General features: G+C 32.5%; 1 protein-coding gene across 1 annotated transcript in view; it reads left to right on the top strand.

Annotated features, from left to right (window-relative positions):
• Nucleotides 1-20,975: 20,975 nt before the first annotated feature.
• The window catches only part of wg (Wnt family member 1 wingless), a 57,948-nt gene continuing 53,598 nt past the window's right edge, over nt 20,976-25,325 (top strand). Inside the window, exon 1 of the mRNA XM_076495594.1 lies at nt 20,976-21,377. Within this exon, the coding sequence (XP_076351709.1) occupies nt 21,259-21,377 (119 nt within the window). The 5' untranslated portion in view covers nt 20,976-21,258. The remainder of the gene's footprint in view (nt 21,378-25,325) is intronic.

The following is a 25,325-nucleotide window of genomic DNA, read 5'->3' as shown; positions in this document are numbered from 1 at the left end:
TCCGACCTGTTTTAGTTATGAGCCATTCGTTATACGGTCAGTTTGCTTATCTGGTCAAACAAATACATTTTTGATTCGTTGTCAAAATGTTTCTGTGTAGAAAATCTCAGAACATCAGTGTAGAGCAGCGTTTCTCAACCACTGATTGGCGAACCCCTAAGGTTTGAAGGCTAATTCTGAGCAATTCGCAAGGACAAGTTTGGTAGTGTCGTCTTTTTCACTTTTCTGGTTCTACAATTCTTACCAATATTTTAATTTCCATGTAATTTATTAAAATATTTACGGAATGAAATTGGATAACACAGCATCTGATGTAACAACACATTTCTCTTCTGTTGAGCCGAACTTTAAAACATTGTGTTCTTCAAAATGAACTCAAAAGTCTTATTAGTTATAGTTAAATAGTTTTAAGTTTTTGTATTATGTTTCAAATATTATAATGCAATTTTACTGAATGAGAAATGATCACAATTTGAGAGATTCGGATTGTAAATGTGTTAGAGAAATTTGTTTATTTTCAGTAGGCCCGGCATGGCCAAGCGTGTTAAGGCATGCGACTCGTAATCAGAGGGTCGCGGGTTCGCATCCCAGTTGCCCCAAACATGTTCGCCCCTTTCAGTCGTGGGGGCGTTATAATGTGATGGTCAATCCCACTATTTGTTGGTAAAAGAGTAGCCCAAGAGTGGGCGACGGCTTGCATAGATAGCTCTCGAGTAGCTTTCTACGAACTTTATAAAACAACAAACAAACATTCTTTCAATGTTTGACAACAATCTTTAAAAATAAACACATTATTGACAGAGGATGTCTTTCTAAAATTACCCCGTGTTGCTTATTTCACATAGTTTGAATGAACCCTGCATTCAAGTACGGAGAACAAAATAGGTGAGATGGCACACAATAGAGTATTTTGAACTGAAGAGTTTTTATTTATTTAACAACTAAATGTTCAAGTGGTATGCAGTTCTTAAACATTGCCAGAACATTGGGTTCTGTAATTGCTTCCTAAGAACACACTCGATGTACATTTTCTAGCAACACCCAAAACAACCTCTTTTCATTTAGTTTCGCTTATAAATTTTATATTACTATATTTTTAATAGTTTATTTTCTTAATCAACGAAAAACAAACATGTTCTATAGTTCTTTGTCTAACCGACGAAAGTTTTAGTATTTGACATTGTAGACTTTTAATTAATTTCAATTAAAAAATAAGAATTTAGACTGCTGGATGAAACATTTTAAATAAGAACTTAAAACATGGAGAAATATATTTTGAATAAAAATTTAGACTATTGGGGGAACATGTTAATTAAGATTAATTTAGACTATTGGAGGAAACATTTTAATTAAGAATTTAGACTATTGGGGGAAACATTTTAATTAAGAATTTAGACTATTGGGGGAAACATTTTAATTAAGGATTTAGACTATTGGTGGAACATTTTAATTAAGAATTTAGACTATTGGGGGAATCATTTTAATTAAGAATTTAGACTATTGGGGGAACATTTCAATTAAGAATTTAAACTATTGGAGGAAACATTTTGATTAAGAATTTAGACCATTGGGGGAAACATTTTAAACAAGAACTTCAACGGTTGGTTGAAACATTTTAAATAAGTATCTGGACTATTTTGCGATACATTTTGAATAAGTATTTAAACTATGAAGTGATACATTTTGGCCATGAATTTAGAATATTGAGGGAAACATTTTAAATAAAAGCTTAGACTTTTGGAGGAAGCATTTTAAATAAGAACTGCGACTGTTGGATGAAACATTTAAATAAGTATTTAGACAATTGAATGATATATTTTGAATAAGAACTTAGAATATTTGAGAAAACATTTTAAATAACAACTTAGAGTGTTGCCGGATACATTTTAAATAAGAACTTAGTCGATTGAGTGAAACATTTTAAATAAATATTTAGACTATTGAGTGATATACTTTGAATAAGTATTTAGGCTATTGATTGACAGATTTTGAATAAGAACTTCGACAATTGGGGTAAATATTTTAAATAAGAACTTAGACTGTTGCATGAAACAGTTCAAATAAATATTTAGACGGTTCGAGAAACATTTTAAATAAGAACTTCGATTGTTAGGGGAAATATTTTGAATAAGAACATCGACTGTGGGGTGAAACATTTCAAATGAATATATAGCCTATTGGTGAAAACATTTAAAATTAGAACTTAGACTATTGGGGCAAAATTTTTGAATAAGAACTTAGACTATTGAATAATATCTTTGAAATAAGTATTTAACCAATTGATTGATATATTTTAACTAACAATTTAAACTATTAAGGAAACATTTTAAATAAGAACTTAGGGTATTGGGTGAAACATTTCAAACAAGTGTTTAGACTGTTGAGTGATCTATTTTGAATAACAATTTAGACTATTAAAGGAACATTTTAAATAAGAACTTAAAGTGTTGGGTGAAACATTTTAAAGAAGTATTTGGACTTTGGGGAGAAATATTTTACATATAGGAACTTAGACTGTTGGGTAAAACTTTTTTAAATAAGTATTTAGAATACTGATTGATATATTTTGAATAATAATAATTGGCTACTGGACGAAACATTTTAAATAAGGACTTGAAGTGCTGGAGAAACATTTTAAATATGAGCTTAGACTGTTGAGTGAAACGTTTTAAATAAGTATTTATCCTATTGGAGAAACATTTTAAATTAGAAATTAAACTGTTGGGTGAAACATTTTAAATAAGAAGTTAGACTCTTAGGTGAAAATTTTAAATAAGGTTTTAAAGTATTGAGGAAACATTTTAAATAAGAACTTACACTATTGGGGGAAATATTTTAAATAAGAACTTAGACTGTTAGGTGAAACATTTTAAATAATTATTTAGCGTATTGAGGGATATTTTTTGAATAAGATTTTAGACAATTTGGGAAACATTTTAATTAAGAACTTAGAGTATTGGGGAAACATTTTAATTAAGAACTTAGAGTATTGGGGAAACATAGTAAACAAGAACTTAGACTGTTTGGGGAATCATTTTAAATTAGCACTTCGACTGTTTGGTGAAACATTTTCAATAAGAATTTAGACAATAAGGGAAAACATTTTAAATAGGAACTTAGACTGTTGGGGAAACATTTTAAATAAGAACCTAGACTCTTGGGTGAAACATTTTGAAAATAATTATTTATACTATTGAGTGATGTGTTTTGAATAAGAAATTATACTATTGGGTGAAACATTTTAAATAAGAACTTTGACTATTAGGGGAAAAATTTGAAATAATAACTTCGACTGATAGGTGAAACATTTTAACTTAGAAATTAGAGTGTTGGATGAAACATTTTAAATAAGTATTTAGACTATTGAGTGATATATGTTAAATAAGAATTCAGACTGTTGTGCAAAATATTTAAATAAGTATTTAGACTATTGGGCAAACATTTTAAATAAGAACTTAGTCTGTTGGGGGAAACATTTTAAATAAGTATTTAAACTATTCAGGGAAACATTTTAAATAAGAATTTAGGCTGTTGGGTGAAACATTTTAAATATGAATTTAGACTAATCGGGGAAACATTTTAAATAAGAACTTAGACTGTTGGCTGATACACTTAAACAAGAATAGTACTTTTATTTTCGTTTATGTAGAAAGCTGTGTTAGACAGCGATTGGTAGTTTTAATTCTTCGGAATCTAAAACATGAGGGAATAAATTACAAATAATGCATAATAGGACGTAAACTGACAAATTTTCATTCTCTCTAAATAGTAAATATATACATATATCTGAAGACTTTTGAGAAATATTATTTTTATATTCTACTGGCACTTTTCCTTCATCGTTGTTTGCTTTATGTGTATATGTTTGTATTATATAAATACAGGAAGTCACACAGGCATATCCGGTGTGTCTATCAAGCAGAATCGAACCCCTAATTTTAATATTTAAATCAGAAGACTTGCCGCTTTAAAGGTTGATAATACATTTGAGATTTCGTGTGCATATGAATTTGATATAATTTGAGATAATAAAATAATAGAATTATTTCTCTCAGAAATTGTTTTTATATGTATAATTGTCTTGCATAGCTGCTCGAAGACCCTAATTTTGAACGCAAAGATTAAAATAAATGCAGCTAATCAGGAACACTCACCAACGAGTCTGAATATTCTTGTTTGAACAAACAGTTGAAGTTGACCATTACTATTATAACGTGTGTACGTATGGCTCCAAAATGCGGAGCATATTTATGAGACAACAGGAAGCGAACAGTAAAACTTCCAATTCATAGTCTGAGAACGTTAACCTCTGAGCTACAGTCGGTCCACACAGAAAAATGGGCAACTGTTTTAATAATACTGCATTTTTGTTATTTTTCTCGTCTTCAGATACGTTATTTTATGCCAAAGAAATGTTTGTTTAAAAAATAACGTTCAACTTGTTTTTTCTGCTAATGGAAATCGAGCTCCATATTTTAATGTTGTAGATCCGTAAGTTTACACCTGACCCACCGAAGAAATGTTTCACATTTATAGACAAACTCGGAAAATATTATCGACAGTCTTTGCAAATAACATATTTTAAACAGTTGGAATTGTGAAACCAAGATTTGTGATTTTTAATTATTAATAACGTTTCTTAAAAGCATACTTAACAGTTATCTCATATAAACCTGAAAAAAAGTAGAAGGTTCTTAATGTTGTGATTTAATTTTGGGTTTTATTTGAATATTTTCTAGAACTTGACGTTATATACCAGTTATAGTTTCAAAGTATTATGCACTACTTAGGCTTTAGTTCAACGCACGGGGAAGACATAGGGCCATTGAGAAATTACCTAGGGATGTCAAAACTAAATGCCTATCATCGTATGTCACTCCACAAGAGGTCCTAAGGAGTATATTTTAGGTCTGGTGACATTCAGTCCAGCACTTCGCCAGTTATAGGCGGACACACACAGAGACTTTAATCAAATAATAGTTTAAATCGTTTTAAAGTTTTTCATCGCTTGTAAACCCGTTTTTCCAGGTTCACCCAAAACAGCCTCGATATTATGTTCGTTTCTAACTAGCAATAAACAGCATACCTACATACAGCTGTACGTTCTCTGGCCTTTGATAAGCAGGATTAGACTAAAACATGCAAACAGAAAGATGAAAATAGTAGTATATAATCTACTATTAGCTAGGTGAAAACATAACATGAAAGAAAAATATTTATTTAATACATGAAATTATACCTATCACACCAACTTGTTGCTTATGTGGTTTTAAAGTGTTCTTTGTATCGTGTTAAACAAAAACACATTTTTCATTACCAGAGTTTAAAAAACGACCTCTAGTAAACTGATCCTTTTATTTATTCTGGTGCGGAACATTTATACCGTTTTCACGAATATGAAAGCTCAAATCGGGAAAGCCTGAATTATGTGAAATCAAGCAAAAATTGGAATAGGTTTAAAACTAGAAAATTGTTGAGCCTATAGTATCTTATACTATATAGCCTGATCAAGCACGATATAACATTTGTTTTCCACAGATAAATTTGCATGTTTATTTTTAATTAGAAGTGCACTTAAATTTATTTTATTTTCTATGTAAAGCAAAATGCTTAAAATACTAAACAAAGAGTACTCTCATCGTCCAATTTTGAGTTCAAAGGCTTCTAATTAAAAACAATTAAAACATTTCAACGATCGGAAAAAATTCACAAGAGTTTCCATGCTTTATTGTCTAATTAATTAAATAAGGGAAAAACTATTTCTAAACGTTCCTTTTTCAACGGTTCAAACAAAAACAAACAACATTTAGGATAATCTATGTTTCTAATTTATTAAAATTCGAACCATTGTTGTTGTTTTGAATTAAGCACAAAGCCACACAATGGGCTATCCGTGCTCTGCCCACCACGGGTATCGAAACCCGGTTTTTAACGTTGTAAGTTCGCAGACATACCGCTGAGATACTGGGGGGCTAAATTCGAACAAACTTAAAATTAAAGATAAAAGTTAAATTGAACTTAAAAACACTTGTATCATGGTTTTTATATTGTAACTTTCTAGTTTAAGGTACTTAATACATGCTTTGGGAAGGAAAAACTGAATTAGTATCATTTGAAATAATCTTACTATATGTGCGTTAATAAAAGTTAAGAAAAACGACCTCTACATTCCAGATAAATATAAAAGAATATATTTTTATTTAAATTTATCTTCGATGATTTAGTATGGTTTCAAATATAGAAATATTTGTTTATTATTATATAACTATTAGATGAAATATCCAAAAAGGTATAATATTTCGCAAATTTTTAGTTTTATAAAAGAAGTAATTGATATTCCATACATATACTGCAACATTCTTTGTTTTATGATGCACATGTTTATATTAAGTTTCTTAATTATTAATCAAAGTCAGCAACACATAATGAAGAATGAACTTTCTATTTTCACTTCTTTGACATTATCTCAATTATACTGATGGAACAAATACTTGCAAATACAACTGGCATAAGCCAGCAGGTTAAATGCAATTTCCAGTTGAATTTAGTGAGAATAAGTTTCATAGGTGTATTTTAACTCACTTTTGAACCGTAATTGATGGTTACCATAAAAGTCAGAGCAAAATAATATAGAACAAGGACACACTGATTGTTTCTCCTAAAGTAAGTGTCTTGGTGGTTGGAAGGATCGTTAATTCCTTCCTTACCGGAAGTTCAGTAAAAATCCTGAGCGAGCAACTTGTAAAATCTTTCACGGGCACTTATAGGTTACATATTAAGTTGAGTAACAACATTTTTCGAAATTAACATCTTTTTATGGATGAATAAATTCAGTAAAATAAAATAATTTTTGAAAGTGTTGAACTTACTGAAAAGAATGTTGTTTGTTTTTAAATTTCGCACAAAGCTACTCGATGGCTATCTGTCCCTAATTTAGCAGTGTAAGACTAGAGGGAAGGCAGCTAGTCATTACCACCCACCGCCAACTCTTGGGCTACTCTTTTACCAACGAATAGTGGGATTGATCGTCACATTATAACGCCCCCACGGCTAAAAGGGCGAGCATGTTTGGCGCGAGGGTAATGCGAACCCGCGACCCTCAGATTACGAGTCGCACGCCTTAACACGCTTGGCCATGCCGGGCCACCATTAAAAGGAAATCGTATGCATTTTCTGGAACCTGGGATTTGAGCGTTATGTTACAAAATCTATAACTTTATTGCCATATTTATCTAAATCCGTATAAAAGAAATGGCAGTTAGATGTGTAAGGATATTTAAATATACACGTATAAACAATCCGTAAAATAGTAAGTATCACTAACTCATTGGGTGGGGTTAATACGGCAGCAACCACAAAACCGGAATGAAAACAATGGGTCAAACAACTATATTACCGTGACCTAATTATGAAGTTTATATAATGCACTTCATACATTGACTTAAAAGACCGCTGAAACGTTGTTATGTTTTAATAATGCTCACGCTACAAAATAATTGAAACAGTATTCCCACGAATCTCCAGTAATTATTCAATAGTTTGTCGATATTTCAAAGTATTGTGGATTTACGGAATTTTATTGAAGCTGTAACTAGATTCCATGCTGCAAAACTTTACCACTGACTCTGCCAGGCTGAATAAAAAGACACAAAAAAAGACCATTTTCAAAGTTATTCATTGAACCCGTTTCAATAATCTACAACATGTAGTAATGCTATTGTTTAAATAACATTCAGTAATACTGTTTTTTTAAATAATTTCTTTGATCAATAAAAATTAAGATCATTCTACCATCTAAACACTGTAATTTACAGAAAACTCATAAAATTATGTCACGCATTATACCATTTTTATTGTATTCAATGACATCAACCTAATTATAGCTACCAGTTTTTTTCGAGATAGAAATAATTGGTGCTCTTGTTGCTATACGAGGGTGAATTTTTTCCTCTTTCTGCCATGTACTGAGCTGATACACTTTAATGTGTCATGTAGTGACGCCAGTAAACACACATAAGCACCCAGTGTATACTGACACACTTAAACTGCAGACTACAAGCTATTCTCCTTCAGTTTTCACAATGATTTTTATAGAGCAAGTTTGTTCTATTTCACCTGAATGTTTTCTTGTTAAAGCGATATACCAAATATATTATCAAGTTTGTTTGGTTTACTTTTGTTTGGGCGCAGAGCTTCGTATTAGACTGTTTCTACTGTAAAAAGCAGTTAATCGATATTCTGATTCAAAATATGCTGTTCTATTGAAGTTTCAGTAATGGAAAGACATGTCCAAGTGTTCGTACTTAAAGTGTCTTTCTAGATAGAATTCAGTCAGTGCAACCATCTTACCCTCCTTTCCTACCACATTTGAATACAATTTACGCTGGTAAGTTCTTTCGCACGTACTTACGAACTCTATTCGGAAACTAGACAACTGGTTTTAACCAGACATCGTAGACTGGTGGATCATAAGTATAAAATACGCCAAGTGAACTGTTTAAAAGCTAAGGTCAAAGGCCATTAACGAGTTGTTGGTGCTTTGATCTTAAACTTTGTAATGATCAACAGATGGCGCCACGCCGAAGAGTTAACAATTCGTCGTCCTATTCGGAATGGTAACAATAAGCATGTGATCCTTCCTTGCATGCATGCACCACACAAAGAAAACCATATATAATTTATATTGCTGAATAGCATACAATTACTACAACATTTTTATTCAGCTAATACGAGCTTCCAAAAATCAAACCATTGATATTTATTACTAGTGAAGTAAACTTGAGATGGAAACGAGCAACATTGTTTAACTAAGTTGGAGAATAAAACAGTCTCAACGTATAACATGACGCTTTTGATACAGTGAAAAATTTTTGTTGTGTTTTCAACTTAGGTGTTGTACAACTCAAATTCAACGAGCATAAGTACCTGAAATATTATGTACAACCGATCTAACCAGATAGATCAAATCTGTATTAAAGCATTTGGTAGAGGTGCTTAGATAAATGTTTCATTTTCTATGGGGAAATTAATTAATTTCGATTTTTTTTCTAATATTTTAAACGATAATTAGATAAGAAAATCCTATGTCTTAGTGGAAATAATAAATTTAAATATTGTTTATATATACATTTTTATTTCACAAAAATGAGACGGTTAATGAATCAGATATGTTTTTTAAATCACCAAACTCCGATCTGAACAGTATTCATCATAAAGTGTTAACAGTACATTATTACATTTCCGATACTGAGGCATTGCTTGTGCAACAAGAGCTGAACAAAGAGCTTAATTAGTTGCAGAGTGTTGCATTTTGAAATTAGAAAACTTTGGATGTGTTATTGAGTGCTACTTTTCAGTTTGAAAAGTCTGAAAAACAACACAAGTTAAGTTTAAAACAAGATAATGATTTTGGACTAATCAAACAAAACGCGAAAGAGTTTCGCTTTGAGTTTACTAACTAATTAAGTTTATTTCATTACAAGTTACAGCTTTTACACCACCTGTTCTAAAACGAAATGTTTATATCGTTAAAACATTCAGTTTTATTATAATTCACATAAATCTGTGCTTATTGAAAATTCAGGCAATTAACAAGGGAAATATTTTATTAGGTAAAACAATAATAACGTACACAGATAGTAAAACAATAATAACGTACACAGATAGTAAAACAATAATAATATATGTTCAAATAATATTTCAAAAGGTTTAGGTGACTGAACTAGTTATTTTAAGATTAATAAGAGCTTTAATTGGGGATTCAATATTAAATTACTTATATTTTAAGGTATGTAGTAATCCCAAAATTTAGCATTACAAGCCTTTAAGCTTAGAAGTAAGAAAGCTGAGCCGTACGAGGGATTTTCAAACGACGATGTGACTTTTTTTATTCTCTTAAACTCTGGGGCACATAATGTCAATATATAAATTAAAAGTATATGTATTAAGGTAATTTAAAAGTAAAAATATAAAGCGAAAGTGGTGCTTAAAGAAACCAGATTATATTGACCCTCATAATATAGGCTACTGGAATACTTTTTAAAATAACATGACACGATTCGAAAACTTTAGCTCGGCACAAAACAATTAAATATGAAAAAAATGTATTTATTGATTTCATTGAAAAACTGATTAACTACTGTAACTAAAATGCTTTAGTTTAGACACGAATTCAACTTACCAACTGATACTTAGAAATACTTTATTGCCACAAAATGACTAATGAAACGTAAAGCAACGCTCATGTGGAGAGTTTGTATGCTTTGGAATTTCGCACAAAGCTACTCGAGGGCTATCTGTGCTAGCCGTCCCTAATTTAGTAGTGTAAGACTAGAGGGAAGGCAGCTAGTCATCACCACCCACCGCCAACTCTTGGGCTACTCTTTTACCAACGAATAGTGGGATTGATCGTGCAATTACAACGCCCCCACGGCTGAAAGGGCGGGCATGTTTGGCGCGACTGGGATGCGAACCCGCGACCCTCAGATTATGAATCGCACGCCTTAACACGCTTGGCCATGCCGGGCCAGTGTGGAGAGAAAAGTCCATGTGATTTTATTGCTAGCTACGATTTGCATCCAGTGATTGAATTGCAGCGACAAAGAAATCATTCAGTTATATCTATTTTGTGAAAATAACCCGTAACTTACAAAGTTTAAACAAATGTATAAAAATGTTAAAATTAAGCATCTTTTATGATATCTGTCAGGGGCTCTTCTGGTCCATTTAGTATCAAGACCCTCTATTGTCGATTTACTAATCAAGGAAAATTATTTTTGTTTATTATCTGTTGTCCCTCCTGCGACTTACTGTCAGGGGTTCATTTTGCTCATTCACTAGATTTAATATCATAGAACATAAACGTTTGTTTTTTTTGTTGGTTTTTCTTTTAAATCAAGCACAAAGCTATACAATGGGCTAATTGTGCTCTGCTCACCATGGGTATCGAAACCAGGTTTCCAGCGTTGTAAGTCCGTAGATATACCGCTGTGCCACTGGGGAGCAGAACATGAACCAGTCATGTGAGTAATTGCGGCTACGTCACTGGTTTTATTTTATTTTCGTGTTTTAAATACGATTGCTAGGATTCTATCACTCAGTGTATAACGGCCAATATGACGATAATAAGCGGCTCTTCTTATGATACTTATGGCAAAATCTTATGATAATAGGAACCCTTTTCTGCTTGTCATTAAAGAGGCCCTTGACCCTCATTATATATATCCGACCCTGTTTTAACTCATTTTTTCATCGCCTTTTACTACAGAGGGTCATAAAAAATAATGGGAAGTTTTTACTAAATTGAAATTTTCTTTCAACAAGGTAAATTTTTTAGATAGATTTTTGGCGTTTTCTCTATTCACAAAATTTTTAAGGCCCTTCATGGCCAGGTGAGTTAAGGCGTTCGACTCATAATCTGAGGGTCGCGGGTTCGAATCCTGGTCGCACCAAACATGTTCGCCCTTTCAGCTGTGGGGGCGTTATAAAGTGACGGTCAATCCCACTATTCTTTGGTAAAAGAGTAGCCCAAGAGTTGGCGGTGGGTGGTGATGAGTAGCTGCCTTCCCTCTAGTCTTACACTGCTAAATTAGGGATGGCTAGCGCAGATAGCCCTCGTGTAGCTTTGCGCGAAACTCAAAAACAAACAAACAAAATGTTTAATGCTGGAAAAAATTAGATACAACTGTATCCAACGTACCACACCCCTTCTGACGGCCCTGAAATTTTAAGAATATACTGCGGACAATTTTTCTTCAAAACTGAAATATTTTTGAATGTGAGAATATAGAATTCATTTGTGTAGGTTGTTCATTTATTATGTTATTTTTTGTTTTTTATTTACCTTTTTAATTCTTTTTTTTCGAACAACATTTTAAACGTTTGACTGGAGATTCCTCATTTTAATTCTGATAGTGCAAAAACAGCGAAGGCGCAATCAGTTTGATTTTTATCACAAGAGCTGTGAATTTTGGAGCTGATAAGATGGGTTAGCATCCATGTAATATTTTAAGTTGTGGATGCATTATAATTGTGATAGTAAACACCTTACAGTAAATGGTAAGAGATAGGTTACTGCTGCCTTCTCTCTAGTAAATGTTTCAAAATTAATAACGGAGCCAAGTAACCTTAACACCTTTGCCATAAATATACATACTCATGTATATAGAGTACATATTATAATCCTACATTATAGTTTGAACCCTGGGATATTTTCAATTGGTGCAGCGTTTTTCGTTAAATTTATTTTTGTTTCGGCTTGTTTTTTAAGTTATAACAAACTGATATATAAAATACAAATAAAAAATACAGTTTGCATAAATTATTAGTCTTGAATTAAAATTAATACTTTAGGGTTTCGTTAGAGTTTTAAACTATGACAGTAAGCTTACTTGCATTGAGAAACGGAGTTACGAGTTGACCCACCTTAATATTAAAACTGTTTCTTAGTTCTTAGTACATGATCGTTGGTTTTTGTTATACAGGCAACCAAGGACAATATTTCACAAAATAGGATTCAAGTTAAATTTATATAATTGATTATAATGTTTACAGGAATTGAATTCTCTCCCGAAGTGAAATGAACAAATATCTCTCTTGATGATGGTTCAAAGGTCATTTGGGAGCTTAGAACACTGAAAGATGAGAGTCGATTTTGAAGATGGACTCAGAGCTTCGCATCAAACAAAATCATCTATTTTCATAAAAACAAATATTCATTTGTCTGTCACAGTGTTAGCTATTTAGTTAAAGTCGCTACTGATAGTTTTGAAGGGGAAATTATTCAGTAAAATAAGATAGTAGACTGTTAAAATTATGTTATTAATTGGTGACCGTCGATAGCTAAGTAAAATTCTATAATTTATTCGATATAGGTTGAACAAAATTTCTTTCTTACCACTAACGTAATATGACTGCATTATTTTCATTTATTATCTATAAGCTCTGAATTTAAAGCAAGCGTTAAAGTAGTAGTACTAAATTTTTTGTTATTAATTTCAACCAGTAAATAATTTAGAATTTCTGAAAGCGAAGTTATTCATTCTTATATTTACTCAGAACGTTATGTATCATTGAGCGTAGTATTTACACGATATGTCTGCGGACTCACAACTCTAGAAACCTGATTTGGATATACGCGGTGGACAGAGGACAGACAGCCCATCACGAAGCTTACTCTAAAAATTATGGGCAACCATGACGAATTAAAAAAAAAGTCTATACACTGTTGATAAATGATTTACATTTCACTGCATATTTTCTGTGTTACATCCAGTTTTAAGAACACAGCAAACACTTATTTTAAAAGTGATACTAGATTATGTACAGAACGTTCTAATGATTTTTGGTACAATAAAAAAAAGTCTTAGCTTACATTGTGACACTGACTATTGTGTACAATAAAGTGATTCCAGTATAAAATGTAATATCAAAACGTAAAGGATTCGTGTTAAATGCATGTACAATACAAGACAAAGTGATTATTGAAGTGATGGTTACTAAGTGATGTAACCTATACTGTAGCACTTGGTTGTTATACAGCACTGGAAATTATCTAAGAAAGGTATTGAAATTTCATCAGTATAATGGAAAACTGATCATCTTACATAATGACATTTATTGTTGTGTAGCAAGTGTATTATTCTGGAGACCTTAACTTATACTGTGTATTATTTTGGAGACCTTAACTTATACTGTGTATTATTTTGGAGACCTTAACTTATACTGAAGGTAAGTGATTACAAAAAATTATAATTTTGAATATCATGCCGTACCATCGAAGAATGTGTATATCTCAAAGATAGAACATTTATCTGATGTTCTGATACATTCTTTACTTTATACTTGACACTAGCCAAAAGTTTAGAGCGTATTCAGCGGCGTATGTTCAAACGTCGGACATTTGGATCCACATTCAACTCTTTAAAATAAATCTGAATTATAAAGCTACTTTTAAAGAATATTTTCACATCAGCTATGTAACATGAAATTCGGCCCGGCATGGCCAGGTGTTTTAAGGCGTTTGACTCGTAATCTGAGAGTCGCGGGTTCAAACCCCTGTCGCACCAAACATGCTCGCCCTTTCAGCTATGGAGGCGTCATAATGTGCTGTCAATCACATTATTCTTTGGTAAAAGAGTAGCTCAAGAGTTGGCGGTGGGTTGTGATGACTAGCTGCCTTCCCTCTAGTCTGCACTACTTAATTAGGGACGACTAGCGCAGATAGCCCTCGTGTAGCTTTGCGCAAAATTCAAAAAACAAACAAACAAACAAACAACATGAAATTCCTGCAGTTTTTGCTAGGAAAAAACGAAAGCGTAGTTCAACATAATAAAGTATCAAGTCACTGTCCAAGTCCTTAGCGGGTAGTTCACATGATTATGATATTCCTTTCTGTGACATATACATTTAAAAACGTCTGTATATTTAATTTTCTTTAATATGATCTAGCGCCCTCATTAAAAGTACTAACAAAAGTTTTAGACTAAGTTTACAGAGAAATATAAATGATCGTTGCTTTTCAACTGTGTTCTTCAAGTATCTATACGATCATGAACTAGGTTGGTTTTTGCAATAGTTACCAATTTTTTATAAAAACACTAGTATACCCTGCCATTAGCTTGCTGGGCTTCTCTTGTTGATTTTGGTTGAGGCTTTTTGAAATTGTCTTTGCTTATAATTACCGACTGGCACCAATATATATTCTCCGTTGTTTATTAGCCTAACTTTATTCTAGTTCTAGTAAAAGAGTAACACAAGAGTTGGCGGTGGGTGGTGATGACTAGCTGCCTTCCCTTTACTCTTACACTGCTAAATTCGGAACGGCTAGCACAGATAGCCCTCTAGTAGCTTCGTGCGAAATGAAAAAAAAACAAACAAAACAAAAAACAAAACTATTTAAATTGGTCTTACACACATTATCTATCAGTTTCATCAGATAAATAGGTCCAAATCCTTCTCAGCTATACCCTTTAAAACTCCTCAGTTAATATGTAGTGCTGAAGATACAGTAAAGTCGGAACTGAAGACAAAAATTGATCAGAACAAGAAAAATATCGAGTAAAAAGGAAAAGTTGATAACATTGATCGGCCAATAGTTTCTCACCTGAAATTCAGTCACTTACGCGCACACCCCGACATGTTTATTACCAGAATAAATGTTTCTAAAGAAAACAGTAATTAAATTCAGGTTAAAAACAACTAATCTTGCTAAGGTTAAATCATCAATTATACTAATTTGCTGAATTTACAAAACCTACTCCCAGGTACAATTGTGCCCTCAAAGCAGTAGAGCAACGAATATATAAGATAACTAATGATTTGCTAATATAATAAAAAAACAACAATATTCTCTATATGTAGTATGATTTTGAAATTACAGACTTTTGATTCATACTTTTCACAAATATCTAGAAACTTTATATACATCTAAATATATTTGTCTTATGAGCTACAGCGCTGTTGATTTATGGGGTGCAGTGGCATAGAACAAAACTGTGCTCCTGAGTGAAATACGGATAAAATATTACATCTATTCTGCTACTCTGCATGTCATGTAGTAACACTTCTGCAAAATTTGATTTCTTTTCAAATTCAGCTTTTTGTATTAAAACTGTCGAATATTGCTTAAATCATATATTACATATTTTGTTTATTTCACCAATGGTCAAATTTAAAATATAACTTGTGACTTAGAGCCTTGATGTATTCTCTGATTTGAAGCATCCCATGCTACGGACTGTTTTCCCTATTCAAGGCTCGTCAGCATAGGTTGTGCCAGCAAATCAAAGGGATACAGCTGAGCTTCTTATAATAATAATGGTGAGTTAAAAAGTACTTAAAAATCACATACATACTTAACATATACTTTCAAATACGCTTATTTCATCAAAACATTTTATTGAAAAGAATTACTGTTGCTTTTGACCGTTGATAGTTTTATCTTAGTAAGTTAAGATTAACATTTTAAAAATGTTCCTTTCACTCTACGTCAATATCATTCATTGTGAGCATGTATAAGCAAAGAATTCATTTAAATTACAAGACAAGAAAATTAAAATCACAGATAAGCATTAGATTATTTGCTTTTCTATTCCGTATTTTCAAAATGCAATGAAAGTTTCCTCTTATATAATATAGTGTGTAACTGAACGAAGTATTAATTACATAATTTTGTAACTTTTCTTGAAAGATAAACAGACACATAAGGAGACTGATTGACATAAAGTGTTAATTATTAAATGTTAGTTTTTATAATTGTGATACTTTTACTGGTTTCTTTTATTTTTATTTACTGGAGTAATCAATATTTTTTATCAGCAGAATTAAATGTTTGTTGTTAATGGAGATTATTACCTTTAGATTGGTTTGTTCTTGGCTGTTGGTTAAAAGTTATAGGTACATTAGAAAAGTCAAAAGTGTAAACTCCATAGGTAGAAGGTTTATTTTATCATAAAATAAACCATAGAATATAATATAAATCTCATTAGATGTTAGCTTATGTTGGCCTACTAAAGTGACATATTTTCCGGTATTGATAGGATTTACCCCTAGGCTATTTGAGCTACAAGTGGTTAAAACCCTTCCGTTAACAGTGGATGAAGACATCACTACAAACCTAACTAGCCTTACTTTTCGCCATAAATCTCACTGCATGTAGACCTTAACCAACGTGACGTGCATTTCAATTGACTAGTGTTGCGTATATAACTGCTCCAGTGACTGCTGTGAAATATCATTGAATATTCCGGGACCTGAGCAGGTTAGGCCTACCGCATCGTTCTATATAAACGAACTTCAATTCTTGGCATAGAGACATGGTTACTCTCCTCTAATGTGAACTCAGACTCGGTTTGTCCAGTTTTTTTTTTTTTTTATCAATAAACCGAACAGAGAACGATCGACAAGACGAAGCGTATTTCATCTTACAGATGTAAGGCAAATAACGCTGTGGTGGGGAATTCTTGTATGTTTCTTAGATGCTGAAAGAAAAGTTTCGTGTTTGGATTAACTTGTCTGAAGGTCTCTTGTAAATCTTCCAACCCATAAACAAATTTTTTGTGACTTTTTATTTGAACAAAGCATTCTGTATATAATGCACAGAAATTGTTAATATATATATATCGTAAATGTATGGATGATAATTTATGGAAGTGCTAGCATTGTTGAAAGTGTTACACTCTATTTAATTTGTTTTCTATTAGAAGTTATTGTAACTGACCAAATGGAAGATAATCAAATTAAGGATATAGTTTATAATTTATAAGTACAGTTCGTTATCTAATTATTTTTCGCTTTCAATGCAGCAACGGTCAGTTTCGAAGTTAACAGCGTTTAATGCTAAATTACGTAAATTATAGTCAAATCAACTAAGTTATGTTGATATAATAAATAGTGCATTACCTATTCAAAGATACTATCAATAAGTCAAAAAAAATGGACAAAGGCTGTTCTCATTGTGTTGGAACACCTGCTTGTTAAAAGCTTTTATTTTTGTTAGCATTCGAACAGACGACAAAGAGATTAGGGCATTGTACTGGGCATGACAAAACCGAAAACTCGTTTTCTTGAGTGTTCAGTTTATTTGTATACTTGATTTTGATATAACTTTGAGACAATATGTTTTAAAATATTCAATATTCACCTGCTCTAATAACTAGTAAAAAACTGAAGGGGTGTGGAAACAAATTCACGTATGTATGTTCAAATATACATCTTATATATGTACTCTTTATTACAGTTAGCATTACTTTATGTATGTACTCTTTATTACAGTTAGCATTACTTTATGTATGTACTCTTTATTACAGTTAGCATTACTTTATGTATGTACTCTTTATTACAGTTAGCATTACTTTATGTATGTACTCTTTATTACAGTTAGCATTACTTTATGTATGTACTCTTTATTACAGTTAGCATTACTTTATGTATGTACTCTTTATTACAGTTAGCATTACTTTATGTATGTACTCTTTATTACAGTTAGCATTACTTTACAAAAAACAACAACTTAGAATCACAATATGAGGTGTAACAAAAATAATTAGTTCCTCAAAAATTATACATGCACGTTTCCAGACGCAATAATTATTGAGCAGTCCTTAAGGGAAGTCAGTTGAAAATTCTCCTCTTGTGGTTTCGGATCCTTTGCTCTTACCAAATATTTTTTTCATTGTATTTGTCTTTCTTATCTCAGGCAACATGAGAATTTTTCAGACTGGTAATAACTAAAATTACAGATTATGATAAGATGTTATAGCATCAAAAATAAAGCAATAGGTTTTGCTTCTTATGTTTCAAACCTCTTAATTTTACTTTCAAGATTTGTTTCGATGGAAATTTAGGGTAACTAGGAGGAGATGAGTGGCACCTAGAAATGGCTATTCTCAGCAGTCACCCACTATCTCAAATAGATACATGTATTAAGCACGTTTTTGTTTTCAAACCTTATACTACAACCTATGATTACTTCGTTTGGTTTCGTGAACATTACGTTGATTATAATATTTGTTATTAATATTAATGTTCTTCAACTTTTAGTGTAACGTAATATATGCACGAAATTCATTAAATACCAAAAATACATATAAACATTTATACTCCAAAACTAATAATTATTAGTTTCACAAATTATCACCATTTTGCTTTTTAAAAATACCCTAAACAGTTATCAACATAATTCAGAATGTATCATCAATCAATTGGTGCAGTGTTTTATTATTATTGTAATTAAAGCACGTTGTTCTAGTAAGTAAAAAGCTAGAATGATACATACACTAAAGTTATATTAAGACATTTCTGGTTTAAATGCACTTTATCTTTCTGCCATTCCCTTTATGTTTTTCTAATCGATATATTTTAATTAAAAGCCAAACTCACTAAAAACAGACCTTTCATTTTTGAAGAGATCTGGTTTTCAAAACGAAACAGCATAATTTCATTCCAGGATAAACGACTGTTGGTATAATATATATTTTCTCTGATCTCAAGATTTCCAATTTCTATGTTATTCCTTTTACATTTCGCTATTCCCATAAGTTATGTTGCAATTGTGTAAGAACAAATTTGAGTCCTATATGAGTCTTTTGATTTCTGTTTAACATAACCTATTTAAATTTCTGTAACCAAGATTTCATACACACCATAAACATATAATTACTTTCTGTTTATATGCATTTATTCTTGTTATGCCCTTTAGCTTATTCAATCACTACAGTAAACTTTAATCTATAAATGTACTTCGTAATTCCATTACATTAAACATTTCTTTTAACCACAGGCCAGAACTTCTCAATTTTCCAAATTGTTGAAACAGCCAAATTTGCATGTTTGACAGACCTTTTGATTTTCAAAATTCGCGAACCTGTAACACCTTATCCTATTCTCTCTCTTGATTGTTCTCATTCCCTGGAACCACAAATCTACATCTAGCTCTTTTCAATATTGCGAAGATAAAATTTCTTTAAGCTCTTTAACCAATCACTCTGAGTTTCTTGTTTTCTTTACTCAGTCACTAGTACTGTTTATTTCAAAGTAAAAAGGTTGTGACAAACGTGGAAATAAAAACACTTTTAGACTTTGTTTTAGCGATTTTATTTTCTTTAGACACAAAAGCAAATATAAAACGTTTCATATGTGTATCAGGAAAAGGATGTGAACTGCTAACTAACATCCGGTTTAGCTTGTGTGGAATTCTACAATGACTTCAACCATCATTCCACCCTAAGTAAACAGAAGGTAAAGCTCTTTGTTTATATCTTTGCATAAATTCTTCGTTTCTCTAATATCTTGTTTCCTGGGATACTAGAAAACGTAGATAGCAAATAATATTTATGCAATACGTGTTTGTTCCAATGACATTTCCTCGCCCATTGATTAAATATGTAACACCTACCTTCACCATGTCATTGTTGGTCGAATGTCTTATGTACCTAGCTGAGTTTTAGCACGTGACTGAATAACTTGAAACCTAGACAACGATTGTTCTCATTTTCTACTATATCTCTTTTTGTTTCACTTAAAGGCTGTATTAATTTTCAGAAGTGTGCACGTTGTTAATATGGAGTACGGTTTGTCTTTCCTGTCACAGCAAAGTTAGTTCAAACTTTTGAACTATGGCAGTTACCACACTGGTTAACAATAACCCTTAGGGTACTTGGTTCTACAGAACAAGTTATTGGTTAAATGTATGGTTTAAGGTTTAGCAGCATGGTTTTCTATTCGAGATAAAACATTGATCATTTTTTCTTTAATATCTTAGATGCTTTTAAATATCATTTGTGTTGTATGTTTAATTAAAATTTCTCTTTTGTTTCGGCCTATTAGTTACATTGAACATTGACTATTATCTTCTACCCCTTTCTTACATCTTGTCTGTATCCTAGTAAAATATAAACCACTTTTCTAAACTGCATGAAGAAGCGTTATATTTCGTTTAATTTTCCCTATCATTTCATTCCTGTGGATAGCCCGTGATGCAGAACGCGGGGGCGCGATTCGCTCGAGGCTCCGGTCACAATGGGCGGATCGGGTGCCTTTTATTGGCTTCGAATTCGTGAAGAAACTGTGACCGTGAGAGCCACGCAGTGGGGCATGCCGCTGTTCTGCCACTGCCGGTGGGACGGGAAGCTTTTGTTTTCTGCTTGTTTCATTGGTGTGAGCCGCGAGAAGTAGCGCTCATTCTGTGTCGGCCCGCTACGTCCAGGGCTAAAGGGAGGACACCCAAGTGTTGTCACGTGCATTCCCATTGCTCATAAGCAGTGTAGGGTCCAAAAACGTAGGCTAGTAGAGTACTTATAATAATAGGAGGTAGCAAACACCACAATGTAAAAGCGAGCCCTATCATTTCAGGGGCTGCGGTTTCTATGTCACTAAGGTGCGCGCTGCTTGTCACGTGTATAAATGGTTGCTTACTGCTGTCGCGTTTTCATTTGTTCCCTGGGTAACTGGTGGCGCTGGTGTTCAAGCCTATCGTCTCACTACAAATCTAAACTATTAGTTGAACTAACTTGCTTTGCGTACTCAGTTACCTCATTCTCATGGAACTGGTAGAGAAACTGAGGTATATTGTTTAAAAGCAACCACTAGGAAGTCGATCACCCCCCTAAGGTATCTTCCCTTTCATGTCCACGTGCTGGCCACCATCAGTGGATGGCCGATCGCCTAGCAAACTTGACATCTTGCTCCAGCTACTCTTGGCACCGAGAGAGAGAGAATAGCTTGCAGTCAAACCGCCCTTGAAGTGCGATAATAGAGGAAATGAGGTGGACGCTTTTAGTGTTGTTGGTACTTATGACTTTGCTCTTAATACCGGCTGAAGTAGCCGGGAAACGCAGCCGTAGACGCGGTCGAGGACGTGGACGGGGTTCCCGTTGGTGGTAAGTATGTTACGAACTAGTTTCTCAATGAATAGAACAATAAAGATGATATATGGAAAGTCTACTTTCTCGCTTATTATTATTTTGTTGTTAACAGTCTATGAAATCGTAGTTGCATATAATGAGTATAATATGGTGATATTTTTCATAGATTTATTATTACCTTTTATTAGAATTTATTATTCTTTCTGTCGTATTGACATTACAGGCGGTTGTCTTACAGATGTTATGTAATAAGTTAGATATAATCTTAAACACATCGAAACCTACACATGCAATCTATTCCTTGTTTTAGTTTCCGTGTATTTGTTTAGCTTTTTATAAACAATATTCCAATAATTCTCGCCCGTTATTACAACAACATTTATTTTTTCTTTTTCTTGTCATTAAAATCAACGTCAAGTAAATAAGTATATAATTTGTTAAAAAGTCACATTTAGAGGAATATAATTTAATCTTTACGAATTCATAAAAATGTTTGATGACCTCTAATAATAGAAGCTAAAAGAAAACAAAGTGTTTCCTGAGTTGTGGACCATTCTAGAAATTGACACCGAAATTGATTAAGCTTAATAGACAGTGCTAATTTTGTACATATGGTTGTAAAAAAAAAATTCTTAAGTGCTCACCTATATCGAGAAAAAAAATTCTATGAATTAATACATTACACAGTTATTGCGGTAAGAAAAACAAATCACATGCTTAAGGTAAAAGGTAACCCTGCAGAGCTGCTGTTACCCTTCCGTCGTCTTAAAATAAATTTCAAGAAAGCCGTCGTACAAGCACTAGTAACGTTTCGTAAATATCCTACATATATATTCAAATACGTGAGACAACCACGTTTCAAACTTTAACTTAGTATCCTAGTATCAGGCGAGTTTTGAATACTAAGTCGCTTAACATTGACGTATTGTTTTATGTATTTGAATACGAACATCATATTTTTTCTTGCTTCATCATCGATTTTGATATTAGACTTACTATTAATTGTAAGCACTAAAAAAGGTGTGTGTTATAATTCTGAACGTTTGTGAATCGCTTAGTTAAATGCCATCAGAAGGATTCTAGAGGTATAACACTTATTATAAATATTAACTAAAGAAAACAGTTAAATGATTAGAAACATTATTTGTTTTGCAGCAAAAAGAAAATTTAGAAGCTTCGGAAGTTTAAAGATTTGTAAATACGAAGGTAAATACGGAACACTTAATGTGACTTCTTCTCGAACGGATGGTGTGATTCAACAAAAATAAAAAACTTGAGTGTTTCATTGCACTGTTGTAATATGTTTTACAGGTTTATCCTAAAGGAAGAAAAAATATAAATTTACACTGCATTTTCTATTGTGTTAAACTTTTAGTTGTCACTTTACCTTAAGAAACAGAGGAAGAAGATTCAGGTAGAATTGTTGTAATACTCCCTAATATCGTTTCTCAGAACAAGTGATCCTTCTCAAGGCTGTACATTAAATGTAACACTCTAACAGAAAAGTTAATCCTTCAGTGTAACACTCTAATAGTGGTAGACAGAAAAGTTAATCCTTCAGTGTAACGCTATAATACTGGTAGACATTCTCTAATATAGGTAGACAGAACAACTGATCATTCTCAGTAACCACACATTCAGTATAACACTCTAATAACGGTAGATAGAGCAGCCCATCCTTAAGACCTGCACATTCAGTGTGACTCTAATATTTGAAGAGAGAACAGTTGATTCTCCTCAAGAACTGTCTATTCAGTGTTACGTTGTAATATCGGTAAACAGAACAGGTGATCATTCTTAAGAACTGTACATTTATGTAACACTAATATCGGTAGACAGAACACCTGATCCTTCTAAACAACTGTATTTTCAGTGTAACATTATAATATTGGTACACAAAACAGTTATCCTTCTGAGGACAAAACAGTTGATCCTTCTAAACAACTGTACATTCAGTGTAACACTCTAATATTAGTACACAAAACAGTTATCCTTCTGAGGACAAAACAGTTGATCCTTCTAAACAACTGTACATTCAGTGTAACACTCTAATATTAGTACACAAAACAGTTATCCTTCTGAGGACAAAACAGTTGATCCTTCTAAACAACTGTACATTCAGTGTAACACTCTAATATTAGTACACAAAACAGTTATCCTTCTGAGGACAAAACAGTTGATCCTTCTAAACAACTGTACATTCAATGTAACACTAATATCGTGTAGAAAGAACTCTTCTGTAAACAGAACAGTTAATAGTTCTCAAGAATTGCACATTCAGTGTAACACTCTAATATTGGTATACATAACATTTAATATTTCTCAATAACTGCCCATTGAGTGTAACACTCTAATATTTGTAGACAGAAAATTTAATGTTTTTCAAGAACTGTACATTCAGCCTACCGCTATAATATCGGAAGATAAAATAATTGAACCTTCTCAAGAATTGCACACCTTATCTTATACTCTAATATTGGTAGACAGAACAGTTAATCCTCAAAAATTGTGCATTCAGTCTAACACTCTAATATCGGTAAACAGAACAGTTGATCCTTAAGAAAAATTCTATATTATGTGTCATAACCTAACATCGGTAAAAAGAACAGTTGATCCCTGTCAATAAATTGCACATTCAGTACAATACCGGTAAACAGAACAGGTGATCTTTCTGAAGAACTGCACATTCAGTGTAACACACTAATGTCGGTAGAAAGAAAAGTTGATTTTTTCAAGAATTGCACATTCAGTGAAATACTCTAATATTCGAAAAAAGAGAAGTTGATTGTTCTCAAGAACTGTACATTCAGTGTAACACACTAATGTCGGTAGAAAGAAAAGTTGATTGTTCTCAAGAACTGTACATTCAGTGTAAAAGTCTAATATTGGTAGACAGAACGGTTGATCGTTTACCAGAATTGTACTTTCATTGTAACACTTTCTCGAGAACTGAAATTCAGTGTAACATTCTGATATTAGTAGATAGAACAGTTGTTCCTTCTCAAAAACTACACTTTCAATGTAACACTCTAATATCGATTGACAGAAGAGTTGATCTTTTTCAAGAACTGTACATAGAGGGTAATACTTTAATATTGGCAGAAGGAACAGTTAATTTTCCTCATATTGCACATTCAGTGAAATACTCTAATATTGGAAAACAGAAAAAGTATTGTTCTCACAAACTGTACATTCATTGTAACACTCTAATTTTGGAAGACAGACCAGCTGATCCTCTCAAAAACTGCACATTGAATGTAACACTCTTATATCTGTAGACAGAATAGTTAATCTTTATCAAGAACTGTACATTCCGTGTAACACTCTTATATCGGTTGAAATAACAAATGAATCTTCTGAAGAACTAAACATTCAGGGTAACACTCTAATACTGGTACACAACACAGTTATCCTACTGTGGACAGAACAGTTGATTCTTCTCTAGAACTGCACATTCCGTGTAACACTCTAACATCGGTAGATAGAACAGTTGATCCTTTTAAAATCTGTACATTCAGTCTTACACTATAATATCTGTAGACAGAACAGGTCATCCTTCCCAAGAACTATACATGCAGTGGAAAACTATAATATCGGTAAACAGAAGGGTTAATCGTGACAAGAAATGTACATTCTGTGTAACACTCTGAAATCGGTTGATAGAACAGTTAATGCTTTTCAAGAACTGCACATTCAGTTTAATACTCGTATAACGTTAGACAAAACAGTTGAATCTTCTAAGAAAAACTGAACATTCAATGTAACACTGATATCGATGAACAGAACAGTTACCCTTCTCTAGACAGAGCTGTTCATCGTTCTCAAGAGCTGCATATTCAGTGTAACATTTTATTATCAGGAGACAGAAGAATTAATCTTTCTCAAGAACTGTACATTCAGTGTAACACTCATATTTATAGACATTCTCTAATATCGATAGATATAACAGTTGATCGTTCTCTC

The sequence above is a fragment of the Tachypleus tridentatus genome, chromosome 3 (genome assembly GCF_004210375.1).
Source record: "Tachypleus tridentatus isolate NWPU-2018 chromosome 3, ASM421037v1, whole genome shotgun sequence".
NCBI lineage: Eukaryota > Metazoa > Arthropoda > Merostomata > Xiphosura > Limulidae > Tachypleus > Tachypleus tridentatus.
The sequence above is the reverse complement of the archived record's forward strand: the minus strand, read 5'-3'. Positions and strand labels throughout refer to the sequence as shown.